Raw genomic sequence first — 14,898 nt, 5'->3', positions numbered from 1 at the left:
GTGTGTAGTATATGCGAGTATATCGTTTGGATCTGTTGTAGGAGCTTCGATAAACTACGGACCGAATCTACGATATAGGCCCCGAGCGGACTTTTATCACTGAGGATTTGTAAGGCGATCCACAGTTGTATTAAGTATCGTTTTATGAGCTCTGAGAGCAACTCGATAAACTGCAGACTTGTATCTCTGAAGATTTGTAAGGTGATGCGCACTGCGCAGTTATGTACTCAACTCAGAGTTATTATAGCTACACGCATTTGCTGCTCTCATCCGTTTCACCTTCATTGAGTCGTTCGTTGTCACACTGGATTCGCCTGGCTGGCGTCGGCGACCGAAACAACTTCTGACACTCACGTCTACGACAGCAACTCTGACCAATGTAGATAAACAGAATGATGCATACGTTATGATTTGTCATACAACGTTCGGTCTTAATTTTTCTTACCAACTTCGTAGGCATATCATTATTGCTTACTCCAAGAGTAGTGTCCTCTCGTTTAGATGCAGGCTTGTGCGGCTTAATTACGTCAGTGCTTACAGGAAAAATTCAGTTCATTCACAGAAGCCCTCACGTTTGCCAGATGAGCCACGGAAATGAGCGACTTTCTCATTTTCCGGCTAGAAAGGGAATGCCGGGACGGATGAGTATAGTCGCGACAAATGGCATGGGCGTGGACGTTTGGGCAATGCCAAAGAGCACTGATCATACTCCGTTTCTTCTATTCTTCATTTCGTTTTCGTATCAACGTATAGTCGTCTCGTCTCAATAATCATGCCGCTTGCGGCAGCGAGACAAACGCTCGACGAAGCATTGAATTTTGCTATTTCATAGCAATCGTATGAGTGATTGATTTCTAAATGATGTACGGCGTACGCGTACGCGTAATTCTCTCGACCTAGCATCGTGAATCAGGCAGGTACCGTAAAGGTGCAGTTGCAGTGATAATGTCGTTTACGTTTTATCAGAGAAGACTTTATAACAGTTTTTAACCTTACCTATCTTAAATAATATATATTGATGGTTTCTGTAATTTTATCAGGAGATACATTACACAATAAATAGGGTAGATAGGTGAGTATGGAATTATATACCACCAACTTGTTTATTATTTATCATTTTTATCAAGCTATTTGCTTGATATTCACAATTGCAAGAATTGTACGGCGTCACTATATAGCACTAGCCGGTATATAATTGTATCGATCTGAATGGGAAGTGGTTATCGTGACAAGCTCTAATTACATAGTCGATAAGATATGAGAGGTTTCGTTCGTTGACTAATTTTATCGTATTTAATATTAACAATATTGCGTCACGACGAAAAGCCGAGTAAGTAATCGAAACGACAAAGCGAAAGATATTTATAATCAAAAAGTTTGCAGTCATCGCGGCCAAAAATAAAATGCGTTCGACTTTTAAACAGTTATGCGTTGCTGTAAAGTGTACAATCTGTACGAGTGTACTTGTACAATTTGTACATACTGACTGAGAACCTGACTAATTAAGAGGTACCATATGTTAAAACGAAACTGGACAGTGGACAGGTACTTTTTGATACTCCACGCGATAGTATTTATGCACCAGCTGACTAGCAGCACGGCGAAATGTGCAATTTGTCATTTGTGGAAATTTTTGTACTTAAAACAGTTGACATAGCCCGAATGAACGCTGTACTAGATCTCATATCGACTAATATCAGTCTCATCGCAACTTTTGTGGTGTCCCTGTGGTTCGTTTTCGTGTATCTTCCGAAGAAACCGAAGAATTTTCCGCCGGGGCCAACCGGATTGCCGATATTGGGCGTTGCTCTTTCTATCGGGACAAGGCCTGAAGTTACATTCAGAGTACGTATTCGTTAAATGTTATATTAACCTGATGCAAATATATTTTTTACAAACCACTTACTATTTCACAGAAATGGGCTGAAAAGTACGGAGATGTGATAGGGTTCAAGGTTGGGTCCAACTATACAGTGGTGTTGAATTCGTATGAAAAAATCCAAGAGGCGCTAGTCAAGTATGGAAGTGCCTTTGGAAGCCGTCCCAACAATATTCTTTTCACCGAAGGCCTACGGAAATCGGGTAAGCTTGATCGCTCTCTTCGCCCCGATTATTCGCATTTTCATGCCGGTGACGAAAATAAAGACTCTCTCTCTCTCTGTGATGTGAATGTGATACGATTGTTATACAACATTCTTTCCAATTCTCTGCCAGTTGCTGACGATTACACCTGACGAGTGTCACTCGAAAATATTCGGGTTCATTTCAATATGGATATACTATTCAATCTCTGTAGGGTGGTTTGCAAATTGTTTTGAAATAAGTTTGTTACCCCCTTTAAGTTATTTAAATATCGCGAACATATACGTCCATTCTCCATAAAACTACAGCGAAGTAATATAAGGCAATTGTTTGCTGCTAAGAGGGTTAGAAGAATTGACTATATGTAGAACGGTCTATAATCCAATTATGCTGAATTGTTGCCAAAATTCCAATCAACCTTTGCCTATTTCATCTGCGACTTGGCGGAATTATTTAATCAAATTACGTGACAATAGGTATATTGATTTCAATCATTTATCGTGCGAAACAATCCCTACCATATTTACTAGCACTGCAGTGGTGCCAGTGGTGGCCCTACGAACGGGGGGTAGGGGGGGGAGGGGGGCACGTCTATTTTGCATGTGGGAAAGGATAGACTACGTCAAAACTAAGTAATTCTACCGCATGCACAGACGTAATGATTATCGGGATACGGGACTTTTCTAACATATGCAGTGATTTGATGATGATTGACACATCTGTGCGGAATCATATTCTTGCTTGGTACACGGATTTCCATGTTTATTCGTCATTATCCTTAAAAAAAGCGCAAAATCCCAATAGGGGGGCCCTTCGACCAGGGGGGGGGGGCGGCGACTGCCCAGCTCGCTCACCCCAAAAGCCACCACTGAGTGGTGCTTACCTATATTCGTCGCACAATTTCCGATTTTGAAGATGTATAAATAGAATTCTGTCTTTGTGACGTAAAGTGACAATTAAGTAAACATATAGTTTTGAACGTCACATAAATCTGAAATTATTTAATTCTGTTGGACTTTGACTCCGTTTATTTTTATTTAGTCGAATTTCTTCCCACTGCTGTTTACCGTGGGGTTGTCATATTATAGATAACTAACCGTAGGTTACTTATCTACAATCTACATAGTCATATGCCATTACAGAGCCCGTTTATTCATCATGATTGCGTCACAGCCACAATAATTTCGAATTCGATCTCCGCATTTACTGGTGTTTCCTCCTGATGAGAATCGCCCGAAAACGTCAAATGCAATAGATTTTAGATATTCAACATATATTACTGCTATGTATTTGTATATAATAAGTCTATGCTTTTCGCCAGCTTCATAATTTTCCATGTAGCTATATATATTTCACATATATCTCTAACTACGGAATGCTTCCGTGGCGTATGGGTCAGAATACCTGACTAAAGGTAATAAGACATACCTATGGGTCGGCAATCCCTGGCACGCGTGCCATTTGTGCACGCGAGATAGTTTTACATGGCACGTCAAATTATTTATCGCACACAACATATTATGGCCATGTTTTTGCAAAAAGTGATCTGAAAGTTTTTTTTTTAATGTACAAAGCTCGTAGGTGACCTAAAATTATTTCGTAAATCAACATAAAATATAGTCTTTTGGTGCAGATTTTATTTGCATATGAAAATTTTCCGCGCGCGGCTTGATTTACTGGAACCTAATTACTTGATAATAATGGGGGAACACCAAAAAATTTATATATTTATATAACTTTTTTTGCATAATGTACAAAAATGAGTTCACCTGTATTAGCAATTATGAATGAACGGCAACCTAGTATCGTATGAAACCGTTCGGAAGCTTTAGTGCAGCCTGCGGGAGCGCCACTAGTATATTAACCGGCATTTCGGCGCTGGGTATTTTCACGCTCAGAGTCACGGCCTAAACATAGCATGCTACTCCATGTGGTGTGTGCGCTGCCAAAATGATTGGCGGTGATAATGAAAAATTAACCGCCGCGTGTTGGCCAAAACGTTCGACATTGATATGTCCAGTCCACTGTCGGATAGTTCATGCTCCACAGCTTGAGCCCTACGTATGAAAGGAGACCCGCCGAGGAAAATAACGAGCCCCGTGTCGAAATGGGAATTTAGAATCGTGTTCGTCTCACGAAAGGAGATATTCTTTTAGTTTCGTCTGATACGTGTAAGCTATTCCAATGTATCTGGAACAACGACCTTGACCGATTTACCGCGAACTTTTGAGCTTTGCAGACAAATCTAGTGCCGGGCCAACCTAAAGTAACATCAAACCTACTTGTATGGTCCAGGGGGTGCACATTTTTCATAATCAGGCCATATCATCGTAACAAAATTGATGTGCCTGTCACTAATTGGCTATCTCCTCGCCACCTCATCCGCATAAGCGGTGTCTTACAAAAAACCTAGAGGTGGGCCGTGCTATTGGTCGGCCTGGTGTAAATGACCACCGTAGTCGACAAACACCATGAATACCCCAAACAAACAAACAAACTGATTGGCTATGGTACCGAATATGGCGGACTTGGAAACGACCAAAGCGCGATCACAGCGCGAATGAAAATAAATGATGCTAAAACTACGTAAATCCAGCGTCTAATGCAGTGGTTCTCAACCTGGATGGCGCGCCCCCTTTGAGGGGGGGGGGGGGGTCGTGTAAGCATCTGAAGGTGGGCGCGAAAAAGCGGTCAACTGAAAATATTATTCGCGCTCTGCGCGATTTACCTCCAATACACGCATGTTTCTCTATATATAGACCGATTTTGATGTTTTTGAATTCTCTCATCAACAGTCATAGCTTTCCATGCCATCAAACAATCTGTTGGGGTTGCGAGCATCCCGGTTGGATTTTGTGATATGACGATAAGGGGGGCGCGGAATTTTTCACTGTCATAAAGGGGGGCGTGTATAAGAAAAAGGTTGAGAACCACTGGTCTAATGCTTTGCTTGGGTCTAGTGCGGCAGTGACCAAAATTTATACGCTTCGCGACCAATACTTTAAAATGCACTGACGTAACTGATGCCGCTGTCAGCTGCAATTAAGCAGTTGGTGGGATTCCTTGCTTGAAACGCTAAATATGACAAAATCAAACATGTTTGGCACGCGAGTTGGTAATATTTTGACATTGTTTGACATTTTGGCACGCTTCATGCAAATGCTTGCCAAGCCCTTTCTCTGCAGTAGGAATTGACCTATTTCGATTTTAGGGCTTTCGGGAAGCGACTATTCTCAGGATTTTATGACCCAAAGAAACTTTGCTCATGGTGTTCTCGGAAAGTTAGGCTTCGGGAAGTCAGCCATGGAAGTCCCTGTTCTTGTAAGTTACGATAATGCCATGAGATAGTGACTGACCGACGAGAATTTTCGTGCATACATTTTAGGATGAAGCTCTTCGATTGGTTGCATCTCTGGGAGATGGGAAAGTTCCATTAGACGACGCAGCGAAGGTTAGCATTTGTACAATTGATTCGTCGTATTTTTGTATCAACGATTGATCAAATCACAGATAAAGATTCAATTCGCGTCAGCCAATATACTGGCACAGGTTACAACCGGAAAGCGATTCCCAGACTTGACGGACGAAGAATTTCTAGCTACGAGGAATGGGTGGGCGGATTTCTTTCACCTCGGAGCACCTGCCTTCAACGTAATAGCCCTAGCAGCCTTCTGGACCTTACTCAAATTAGTAGAACGCTCTTGACGCTCTTAATTCGCAGGCGGCCCTGATCAGCCCGTCATTACTCTATCTTCCGCAGCTCCGTCAATCCGCGACGTACGTCCGAACTTCACTACATAAGGTTCGATATACAGCAGTTTCGAAATGTTGTTTCAGTTATTAAAACTTGGTCTTTCTCCATATGGTAGCACGAGGAATTCATTCGTCAACGCGTTAAAGAACATAAAGAAATGTTGGATCCCGCAAACCCTAAGGATTTCATTGATGAATTTCTTATCGAGCAAAAGAATAATGGCACCAAGCATCTGTACACAGGCATGGTTAACTAATATGAAATCTCTTGCTTCGGTATTTTGTTATTATTATTATGAGATATTCTTTGCGGTTGTGACTCGACCTAGGAACTCTGCTCTGGTTGCCAGGCAACCACGGTCACGCAGAATTGATCTTGAATCGGACTTGGAAGCCATTTTCTATATTCAAGCAAGCCCCGACAAAACAGCGACTCGATTTCTTACCGGCAAGGTGCATTATCCATATAGTATTCGCTGGGGGCTATCGCCAGGGTTGTAACAAAGTCACAAGGTTCCGAGTCACAGCTCAATCTCACTATTATAGTTTTGACTCAATTCGAATCGAGTCATTTTCAATTCACCTCTGATTCAAGTCCAAGTCAGTGAGTAAAGGGTCGAGTCCGAATCATATTGTTGTGACTCGAGCCCGAGTCCAAGTCATCGTGTTCACTGTTCAGTTTTGAGTTCATTCCGGTTCAACCCACTTTCAACTTTGCTCGAGCGATGTAGAATGGCTCGCATTCGTAATATCGTCATTTCCCTCAGTCCCAACAGTTTCCGGCCCTATTTTCCAAGTATCTGAACTGACAGACGAAACACTAGGGGGTGACTTTATTATTCTTCGAAGTTACAATGAAATGTCTGTCTTGACCGACCTATAGTCTCAAGTCGTATGACTTGGTTCGAGTCATGCACAATATTCGAGTACAAGTCGAGTCAATACCACTAATTTGTCTACGATTACTATATTTTCAGACGAAATGCTGGTTTTAATGGTCAGAGATCTCTTCGGCGGGGGTTTGGAAACAACGGAATTGACAATGATTTTCAGTTGCCTCATGCTTGCGAACCGGCCACACATCCGGAAGAAGGTATACGGGCTCCTGCATGGGCTTAACCAAGGAAAGAATAACTCACTTGAAAACGATAGATTTTATTACCGACGTCACAGCGTTCTACTGAGGTCGTCTAAATTCTAGGTCAGTGGTTGTCAGAAGGGGCGGCAGCGATCTGGGAGGGGGCGCTAGCTCCAATTTTGGCGATTGGCCGTTATGCACTATAGAACATTGATTGAAAAAATCCGGAAATTAATAGCTCTATAAGTATACACAATTTGACGGATGAATACATCGTCGGGTCTTTCGATTTGCGCGAAACTCATTCAATCAGAAATAGTCACCACTCTGATGCAACAATGACTTTTTTAATCAATCAACCAAACCATGAATACAGCGGGCGCAAGCCCTGAAAACAAATTCAAACGCGTGCGTAGCATGATGATGTTTTAAGCACGTAATGCACTACGACGACGTCCGATGGCCTTGGAACTGTTGTGCGCCGCACAGCACGATTTTATTTGTTGACTGGGTCTGTCCTGGAGTTTTCACGGAATTGTGTCGCTGACAGAGCGTTAGTCGTCTTACCTACAAATATGATCAATCTCTTCCTCTTCCTTGTGAAACGAACTGAAATCGGCACTGTTTGAGATAAATCGTGCAGTATCGATTCGACTCAATTTAACTTGTAAAGACTTTTTCTGATTCTCCAGCTTGTGATATCTTGTTGATACCAGCAGTTACAGCGGCTTAACAGCTTTTCAATGACATGGGGGTTCGGTTACGCATTCATTCCAATCAGAGGCCCTTAACTGGATAACTGGATAATCGAAATATACCGGTGTATTTCTGATCATGAACTCTTAATGAAAAACTGATAGGATGGCATACTCATTTTAATTCTGAACGGAAGTTCTGTATATCTTATCATAATTGTTCTGGAAGCGCAACCAAATTATAGACGACATGAAAGGGGGTATGAGGCGTTTTATCACTGTTTGGACTGCGATGAATGTTGGAAAATGATTACATGCCCCCGTTGTGTTGTTATTGTTTTGTAATCACAGTGTATCGGCATATGTAGTAATTTTACGCCAGGCCGATATAATCTGCATATTAAATCTTTATATTTTATATGTATACATTGTGGAGTCGAGCTTTATCGGTCCCTGTGACAGCAGTAGCAGTATATATGGCGACGACACCATCTTAAAACCTGGTCTTGGGTAAATAGTGCCGCCCCCGCCATGATCACTGAGATCAGTCGAGCAAGTGCGTAGTTCATCTGATATATGGAAGATGCGGTGCCGATGGATCAAAAATTACAAAATGCTCCCTAGCCCCCGAATGTTCATCCGAGAACAAGAGATCTTTTGCTGGCTCCACAGCTTGATCCAAGCTATTTTGCTTGATTTGACTATAATATCACCAGTCCACACTCTATAACAGCGGTTCTCAAACTGGGGCGCGCGTCCCCAATGGGGGCGTTAAAACATCTTGGGGAGAAACTGGGGTTAACTGAACAAAATTTCACGCTCCGCGCGATTTATCTCCAATTCATGGTTATTGCTCTGTGTATAGTCCGAATTTCACATTTGAGAATTCTCTTATTAACAGCCATAACCTTCCATGCCATCAAAATATCCATTTGGATTGATACCATTCTGGTTTCATTTTGTGATAAGACGATAGGGGGAGGGGGTGCGAAAGTTTTAACTGTCATAAAGAGGGGCTTGTCTAAAATAGTTTGAGAACCACTGCTCTATAAATTGTGTAATTGAATTGAAAAACTCCCCTCAATGATGGTATTGAATAAAAAGTATGTGACGTCATATAGCCTGATATAAGCCCAACACTTTACATGAAAAATAATTACTCGCTTGTTCGTGTTGAAGGTTACAAATAAAAAATTACGCGTCAATCGAAATTTAATTTTCACTCCCAAAACAGAAAACACATGCCGCAGACTCCATATATCGCGTAGGTCCAAGTTATTTGGATGTGAGGAAGGATTTTGTCAGCATGCAATTGTAAACAAACTCATGGGGTGTAATCATAAGATTGTCATAAATAATTTAAAAGTATTTTCGGTCCCTGTCTCATAGATCTCACATCTCCCCTACGTTCTTTCAGAATTTTTACGTCACATGTGTTATACTAGTGCTATATGTCCAATTGTCCATTTATACTCAGATTCATCAAGAAATAGACGAGGTGCTAGGGCCGAACGGAAAGGTTCGTTACACACACAAAGAAGAAATGACATATTGCCATGCTGTCATAAAAGAAGTGATGAGATGCAGAAGCGTGGGTCCTCTGCTCGTACCACACTGCGTGCACGAAAATGTCAAATTCAAGGGTTACGAAATACCGAAAGTAAGTTTACGGGACACTATACCGACAAGAAATAGATTTCATTTATTGGTGGGGGTCCTGTTTAATTTCAGGATAGCACGATACTGGCGAATGTGCATGCTGTGCACTTCAGTCCGAAATATTGGGACAAGCCGGAGGAATTCAACCCCGAACGATTTATCGACGAAGACGGCAAAGTGATAACAACCAAATACCTGATTCCTTTCGGAATTGGTAAGGCACATATCAACCTTAGCAGAGATGGTGGCCCATAGCATAGTGGTGTGATCCACTGATTCATGAAATATCAGTTGCGAACTCTAATCCGACCGGGATCAACTCCAGACATCCTCGTGTTGAATATTTATCTAGAAGCTATATTCCACACCAGCAGTGTCTTGCAAAATCCAAGCAATTACCTACCAATAAGAATATCGATCTGCTGTAGTAAGATGATCAATGGTAACTGGTCAGTGTAATCGATGGTCATTAGGGTTGTTCAAAAATAACTTATTTCTTCAAATTGTACTGGCTATTTGATACAATAGTTGGTTTGGTTAAAACAACGCTGTATACTAATTTTTGCGCTATTCCAATCTGTACAAGCGAAGCTCTAGGGTTGAAAATTTTGAATTTGAATAATATTTTTGAAATTTTACTGGCTATGCCATGGACTTGTTAAGTTGTCTTAAAACGGTGTATAGCAGATTTGGAGTTATTTTTGGACAAACCTAATGCTCACTGACCATATATATAAACAAACACCGCGATAAATAGCACATAAAAACAAAATCACTGTGTTAGGAAAAAATGGTTACGTCTTTGTATGTATTGGTAAGTTGTAACTTAACGTGGATTCGGTGGTTTCTATGTTGTAGATCAGGGGCGGGCAACTTCTCCAAGTCGGCGGGCCGGATATAGGAAAATTAAGTACTTGGCGGGCCGGATTGCTGAATCGATACATTATTCGCCCATTTATCCACGTATACAAGGAATAAATCGTATTTAATGAATGTATTTTAACGACAGCAATGCAACTTCAAAGCCATTTCTCGCCAATAATGACGAAGACAGTGTGGATTTGAGAACAGCACTGTCATACAGCAGGGGTGGCCAATCTTTTTGCCAGTCACGGCTGCATTTCGACTACTCATGTAGCCTACGGCCGCATTCCAGGGAATAGTCGTATTGAACTAGCAGGACGCCAAATGCTCATGTTAAAGTGTCTATGTCCATTTCCGGCGAACTCCGTACTAATCTATTAAATAATGTAGGCTGTTCATAGTCGCGCAAAGCGCGAAAATTTTTTTGAGATTCATTCATGAATTTCGTCATTAAAATGAGTAGTTCTACATATTATTTCTCATCATGTGTGATCAGATTCACCGGTAGAGTTGGTGGAGGGTCGGTCAGGGCAGGCCAATTATTATTAGTCACTTTGTTGCATGCTGTTCTTTGCATGTCTTGACCTCCCGTCAGGATTGTCGATATAGTGAGGAGAACACGATTCCGAGTTGGTATTTCTATATGTGGCGCATCTGTTCGCAACTGTACTGTGGGGCTCTGATTGCAAAGTGCGCAACTATATTAAAATCGAAAAATAAAGTCACATTGAATCGCGCACTGCTGCGCGAAGAAACTTTCAAGAATAATTAAAATCTTTCAAAAAAATCGGGAGTCAATTCGTAAATTCAAATTATACGTCGACGGCCGCCAACACCTACTAATTGAATTACGTGTCCACGACCGCACGAATTTGCTTCTACGGCCGCAGGTTGGCCACCCCTGTCATACAGGTACCACCATGTCTGCTTTTCTCTGATCAATCAACACACGGTGCAATCGTTCATTAAGATTTCAAGGCATTCAATAAGCCCGGTACCCCAAATTTACCAAGATATCAATGCATTAGGGTTAAGTAGGTGACGAGATAGCGTGGTTGTTAAACTGTGCGGCCTGTCTATCTCGATATTGAATTCATGCGGGCCGCGGCCTTGAAATTTGAAATTGGCCCGCGACCCGTTTTCAGTTGGCGACACCTGGCATAATCGGTGTCTTACAAAAGCCTAGAAGTGTGCGCCGTGCTACAAGTCGGCGGTTACGGAATCAAAAATAAGAAATATCGGCCTGGTGTATATGACCATTGTCGTCGACAAACACCATTATTACCACAAATGACATTAGGGTTCAGTACATCGTAAATGCCGATAATGCAAGTCTTCTCGCTTCGACGAACTTACGCGTAAGCTCCACCCTCGCTCGCTGTCCGTACATACATATGTATAAAAACATACAATCACTAAAATGTATGTGAGCAAGTATAGTGGGGAATCTCGGAAGACTGGGGCCGGCGGGCCACATTATCATGTAAGACGGAAAACTTTCCGCGGGCCGGACAAAATCCCTTCGCGGGCCTGATCCGGCCCGCGGGCCGTATGTTGCCCACCCCTGTTGTAAATTGTAGAAAATGGAAGGACCACAATTTGGGGGTATGCGATAATTAAAGGTGAAGAACCCCTGCTATATAGCTTGTATGAAAAGACCTGCATCGGATTTAAACTTTGCAGTATAGTCGGAGCCTTGACCATTTAGGAAAAATTTAGTCGTCTATGTCAAATTTTGCTATTGTGTGTAGGGAAATGCCAACAGTTTTGGCGTATTTTCATACTACCACAATTTGATACTATTGAATATAGAAGATTTAAGCGTATCGCCATCTGGTAGGCTCGTATATTTAGTACATACTCGAACTTTATCGGTTACTCAGCTAACTGTATTCTAAATCTAAAGCGTAAGCAGTATAGTCACATTTCGAGCGACAAATCCCTCCACGAATTCCGACGCCAATGACTTCGCTCTGATTGACTTATAAAGTTTGGAGTTGGGCTACGTTATTGCTTTTCTACGTACGCCCGTGCCTGAAACCGTTAGAACGTTTTGTTATTAAGCAGGCCATGGTTGAGTATACTTTTCTTTCTAGGTCCACGCCAATGCATTGGACGTCGGTTGGCTGAGCTGGAAGTCTTCTTCTTCTTCGTCACCTTGTTCCAGAAGTTTGACGTCATCCCAACTCCACAGCCTGGATGCGAACGCCCGTGGGTGTTTGACGACGTGTATCGTACCGGACTTGCAGTAAACGCACCGGATGATACTCCTGTTACTCTGGTTTCACGACGTGGCTAGGTTGGAATTGTGTGTGCATTGATGTATCCCCGTATGCCTATTGTCAAGGGCTGTGGAGTTGGTCCTCTTTACCACCACAATATATCTGTGACTGAGACCCCACCTCCGCAGGCCTGCTATTGTCAGCATGTTCTTCAATTTTTAATACTATATTTAGGTCAAGCCTAGTGTATGTTTGATACATCCTTTCCAATACGTTTGCACCCCTTCCTATTCCTTCTTATTGTATCGAAATCTTGTGGTGTATTGGATTGATGAAGGTATTAATAAACTATATACTGAACACACAATTCAGTGTCCCTGTCCGCGCTAACGAAAGCAGTTGTAGAATTCGTGTTGTTCCGTAGTAATAAGTTTAGTTGGAGTAACTTGGAACAAATAATTATAGTCTGTGGTTCAAAAGGCTACTGCAGGCCACAACATTGTAATACACATTAAAAACAATGATATGCGTATAGTGTGCGCCTTATTTTACTACCCACGTGCGTAGGTGGAGCTAAACATTGCCACTACAGCAGCACATCCCCAATGCAGGGTGTGATACGTCAGTGACGTGGGGTTAGGGGAGGCAAGCGAGGCAGTGCCTCACATGTCGTCAGGGGTGAGTGAAGGAAAATTGTGAAACCTTCAATGATTATTAGTATTATCGATGTTTATGAACATTTATATTCCCAAAATCACGGAATTTCATATTTATTGTTCGAAAATAATGCGCGAAAGAAGAGGTAAGGCACAGGTGAGGAACACACGTGACGTATCAAACCTCACCTGTGATAGCGCAACTCATCGTAAATAGCTTAGAATTTCCAATCACTGATATTAATCAAACGTAATTGTCGCCGATTCCGAAAATTTAAATATGGATCGACTTCTAAGGTATTCGGCGTAACATAACGTTGCACTACACAGTACGCACCTACATTTTACGGCGGTGCTAGAAAGTCACTTACCAATCAAGAACGTGGATAGCTATGGAGTTGTTTTTAATTTGAATTTGTATTTGTGAATATCACTTCCAAGGCAGTTTATTTCGCGGCGTAGATCAAGAAGACAATGTTTGAAAACTGCATTGTCCCACAAGCGTCGCCATGACTGCTATTCTCTCTGATCAATCAAGGTATCGCGCAATCCAAGAGCTCGAGGCGCGCGATGGCGGGTAGATCGAATTCACGAGTGGTGTTAGTGGCCGGCGCGACAGCAACTTAAATCTGAGGATTTTCAAAAAGGGGGTGACGACTCCCTAACCTTGGATACCCCACTGTCTGAGAATAATTATTTTGGCCTGCATGAAAATTTACCAACAAGTTGCTGCAATATTGATAAATTTGTCAAATAGCCATCTATAGCTCGCGAGCCATAGGTTCCCGACCACTAGTATACATGGCGACTGTGTTGGGTACAATGGCCTGGCCGATTAGCGAGACACGCAGAAAAGTGGTTACTAAAATGGCTTGGTCATGAAAATATACCGACCTCTGTAGTCTGTATTACGCAAATTGGTTTAATATGATGTCAAAGCAAGATTCGTCTGACATTCGTTTCCCTGGAGAGGTCTAACCTGCGCGTGTAATCAGGGCCGTAACTGCCGCAACCCAAACCCCCCAATTGGGGGGGGGCGAGCTCGAAGGGGGCCCAAAATTATTTCGTAAATTAGCATAAATTATTGAGTATTTTTTGAAAATTTAAGCAACTTTATCAAAAATTTTTCGCGCTCCGCGCGATTTCAAGTTGCCAAATATCTTGAGTATTGGGTACTCTTCCCACTAGAAAAAATACTCAGGATTTATAGAAATGGGCATATCAGCGTCGGCCATTACCTCGCCACGACGCACAAAGCCATATAAAGTTTTAGGCCATGTAACATGCGACTCCAAGAAGTGTGCCAGAACGATCGGCAGCGAGAAAACCTTGTCCGAAAAGGACTGCCCTTATGGTGACCGAAAACTTCGTTATATATACAAAATACATGTGGGTTTAATAGTCCATAGGCGCCTAAATGACTGGCACCTAAATGTTCCTGTCTGGACAATCTGAACCTCACAAGACGAATACCACCTCGCAGGGAAAAATTATATGCCAGTGAAGAAATACCAATTTGAAATCGTGAGATCTTTTAGTCCAGTACGTTTCGGCGATTGTAGATTTTTGATATAGCAGACAGGATGTCACGAAATATAACATCATGTAACGAAGTCATACCAACGGGTTCACCTGCCCGAAGATGTTTAATTATTATTTACGGGCTCTACATTTTCCAAGACAACACCTGACTCAGCTCTACCGGTAAATCTGATTACGTGAGCAACAGAGTGTAGAGGCCAAGAAATTGATAGCAATATATATGCAATTCCCGATCTTATTGACTGATTTTATCTTGAATTATCGAAAAGGACCAACGTTTTGGGGGGGCCTGACGAAGTGCTGTTACGGCCCTGCGTGTAATACTCGGACAGGGTAAAGGGAGGGAA

General features: G+C 42.1%; 1 protein-coding gene across 1 annotated transcript; it reads left to right on the top strand.

Moving 5' to 3' along the window:
• Positions 1-1,538: 1,538 nt before the first annotated feature.
• On the top strand, positions 1,539-12,720 carry LOC145446141 (cytochrome P450 2B6-like). Its single transcript, XM_080324366.1, has 11 exons — positions 1,539-1,845; positions 1,917-2,082; positions 5,294-5,403; positions 5,468-5,533; positions 5,593-5,733; positions 5,804-5,884; positions 5,952-6,078; positions 6,813-6,928; positions 9,086-9,268; positions 9,340-9,481; positions 12,228-12,720. Exons 1-11 carry the CDS (start codon positions 1,606-1,608, stop codon positions 12,428-12,430), a joined length of 1,575 nt encoding a protein of 524 aa, XP_080180492.1. The 5' UTR covers positions 1,539-1,605; the 3' UTR covers positions 12,431-12,720.
• The last annotated feature ends 2,178 nt before the right edge of the window (positions 12,721-14,898 follow it).

The sequence above is a fragment of the Botryllus schlosseri genome, chromosome 9 (genome assembly GCF_051294905.1).
Source record: "Botryllus schlosseri isolate E-star chromosome 9, Bs_hap1, whole genome shotgun sequence".
NCBI classification, from domain to species: Eukaryota; Metazoa; Chordata; class Ascidiacea; order Stolidobranchia; family Styelidae; genus Botryllus; species Botryllus schlosseri.
The sequence above is the reverse complement of the archived record's forward strand: the minus strand, read 5'-3'. Positions and strand labels throughout refer to the sequence as shown.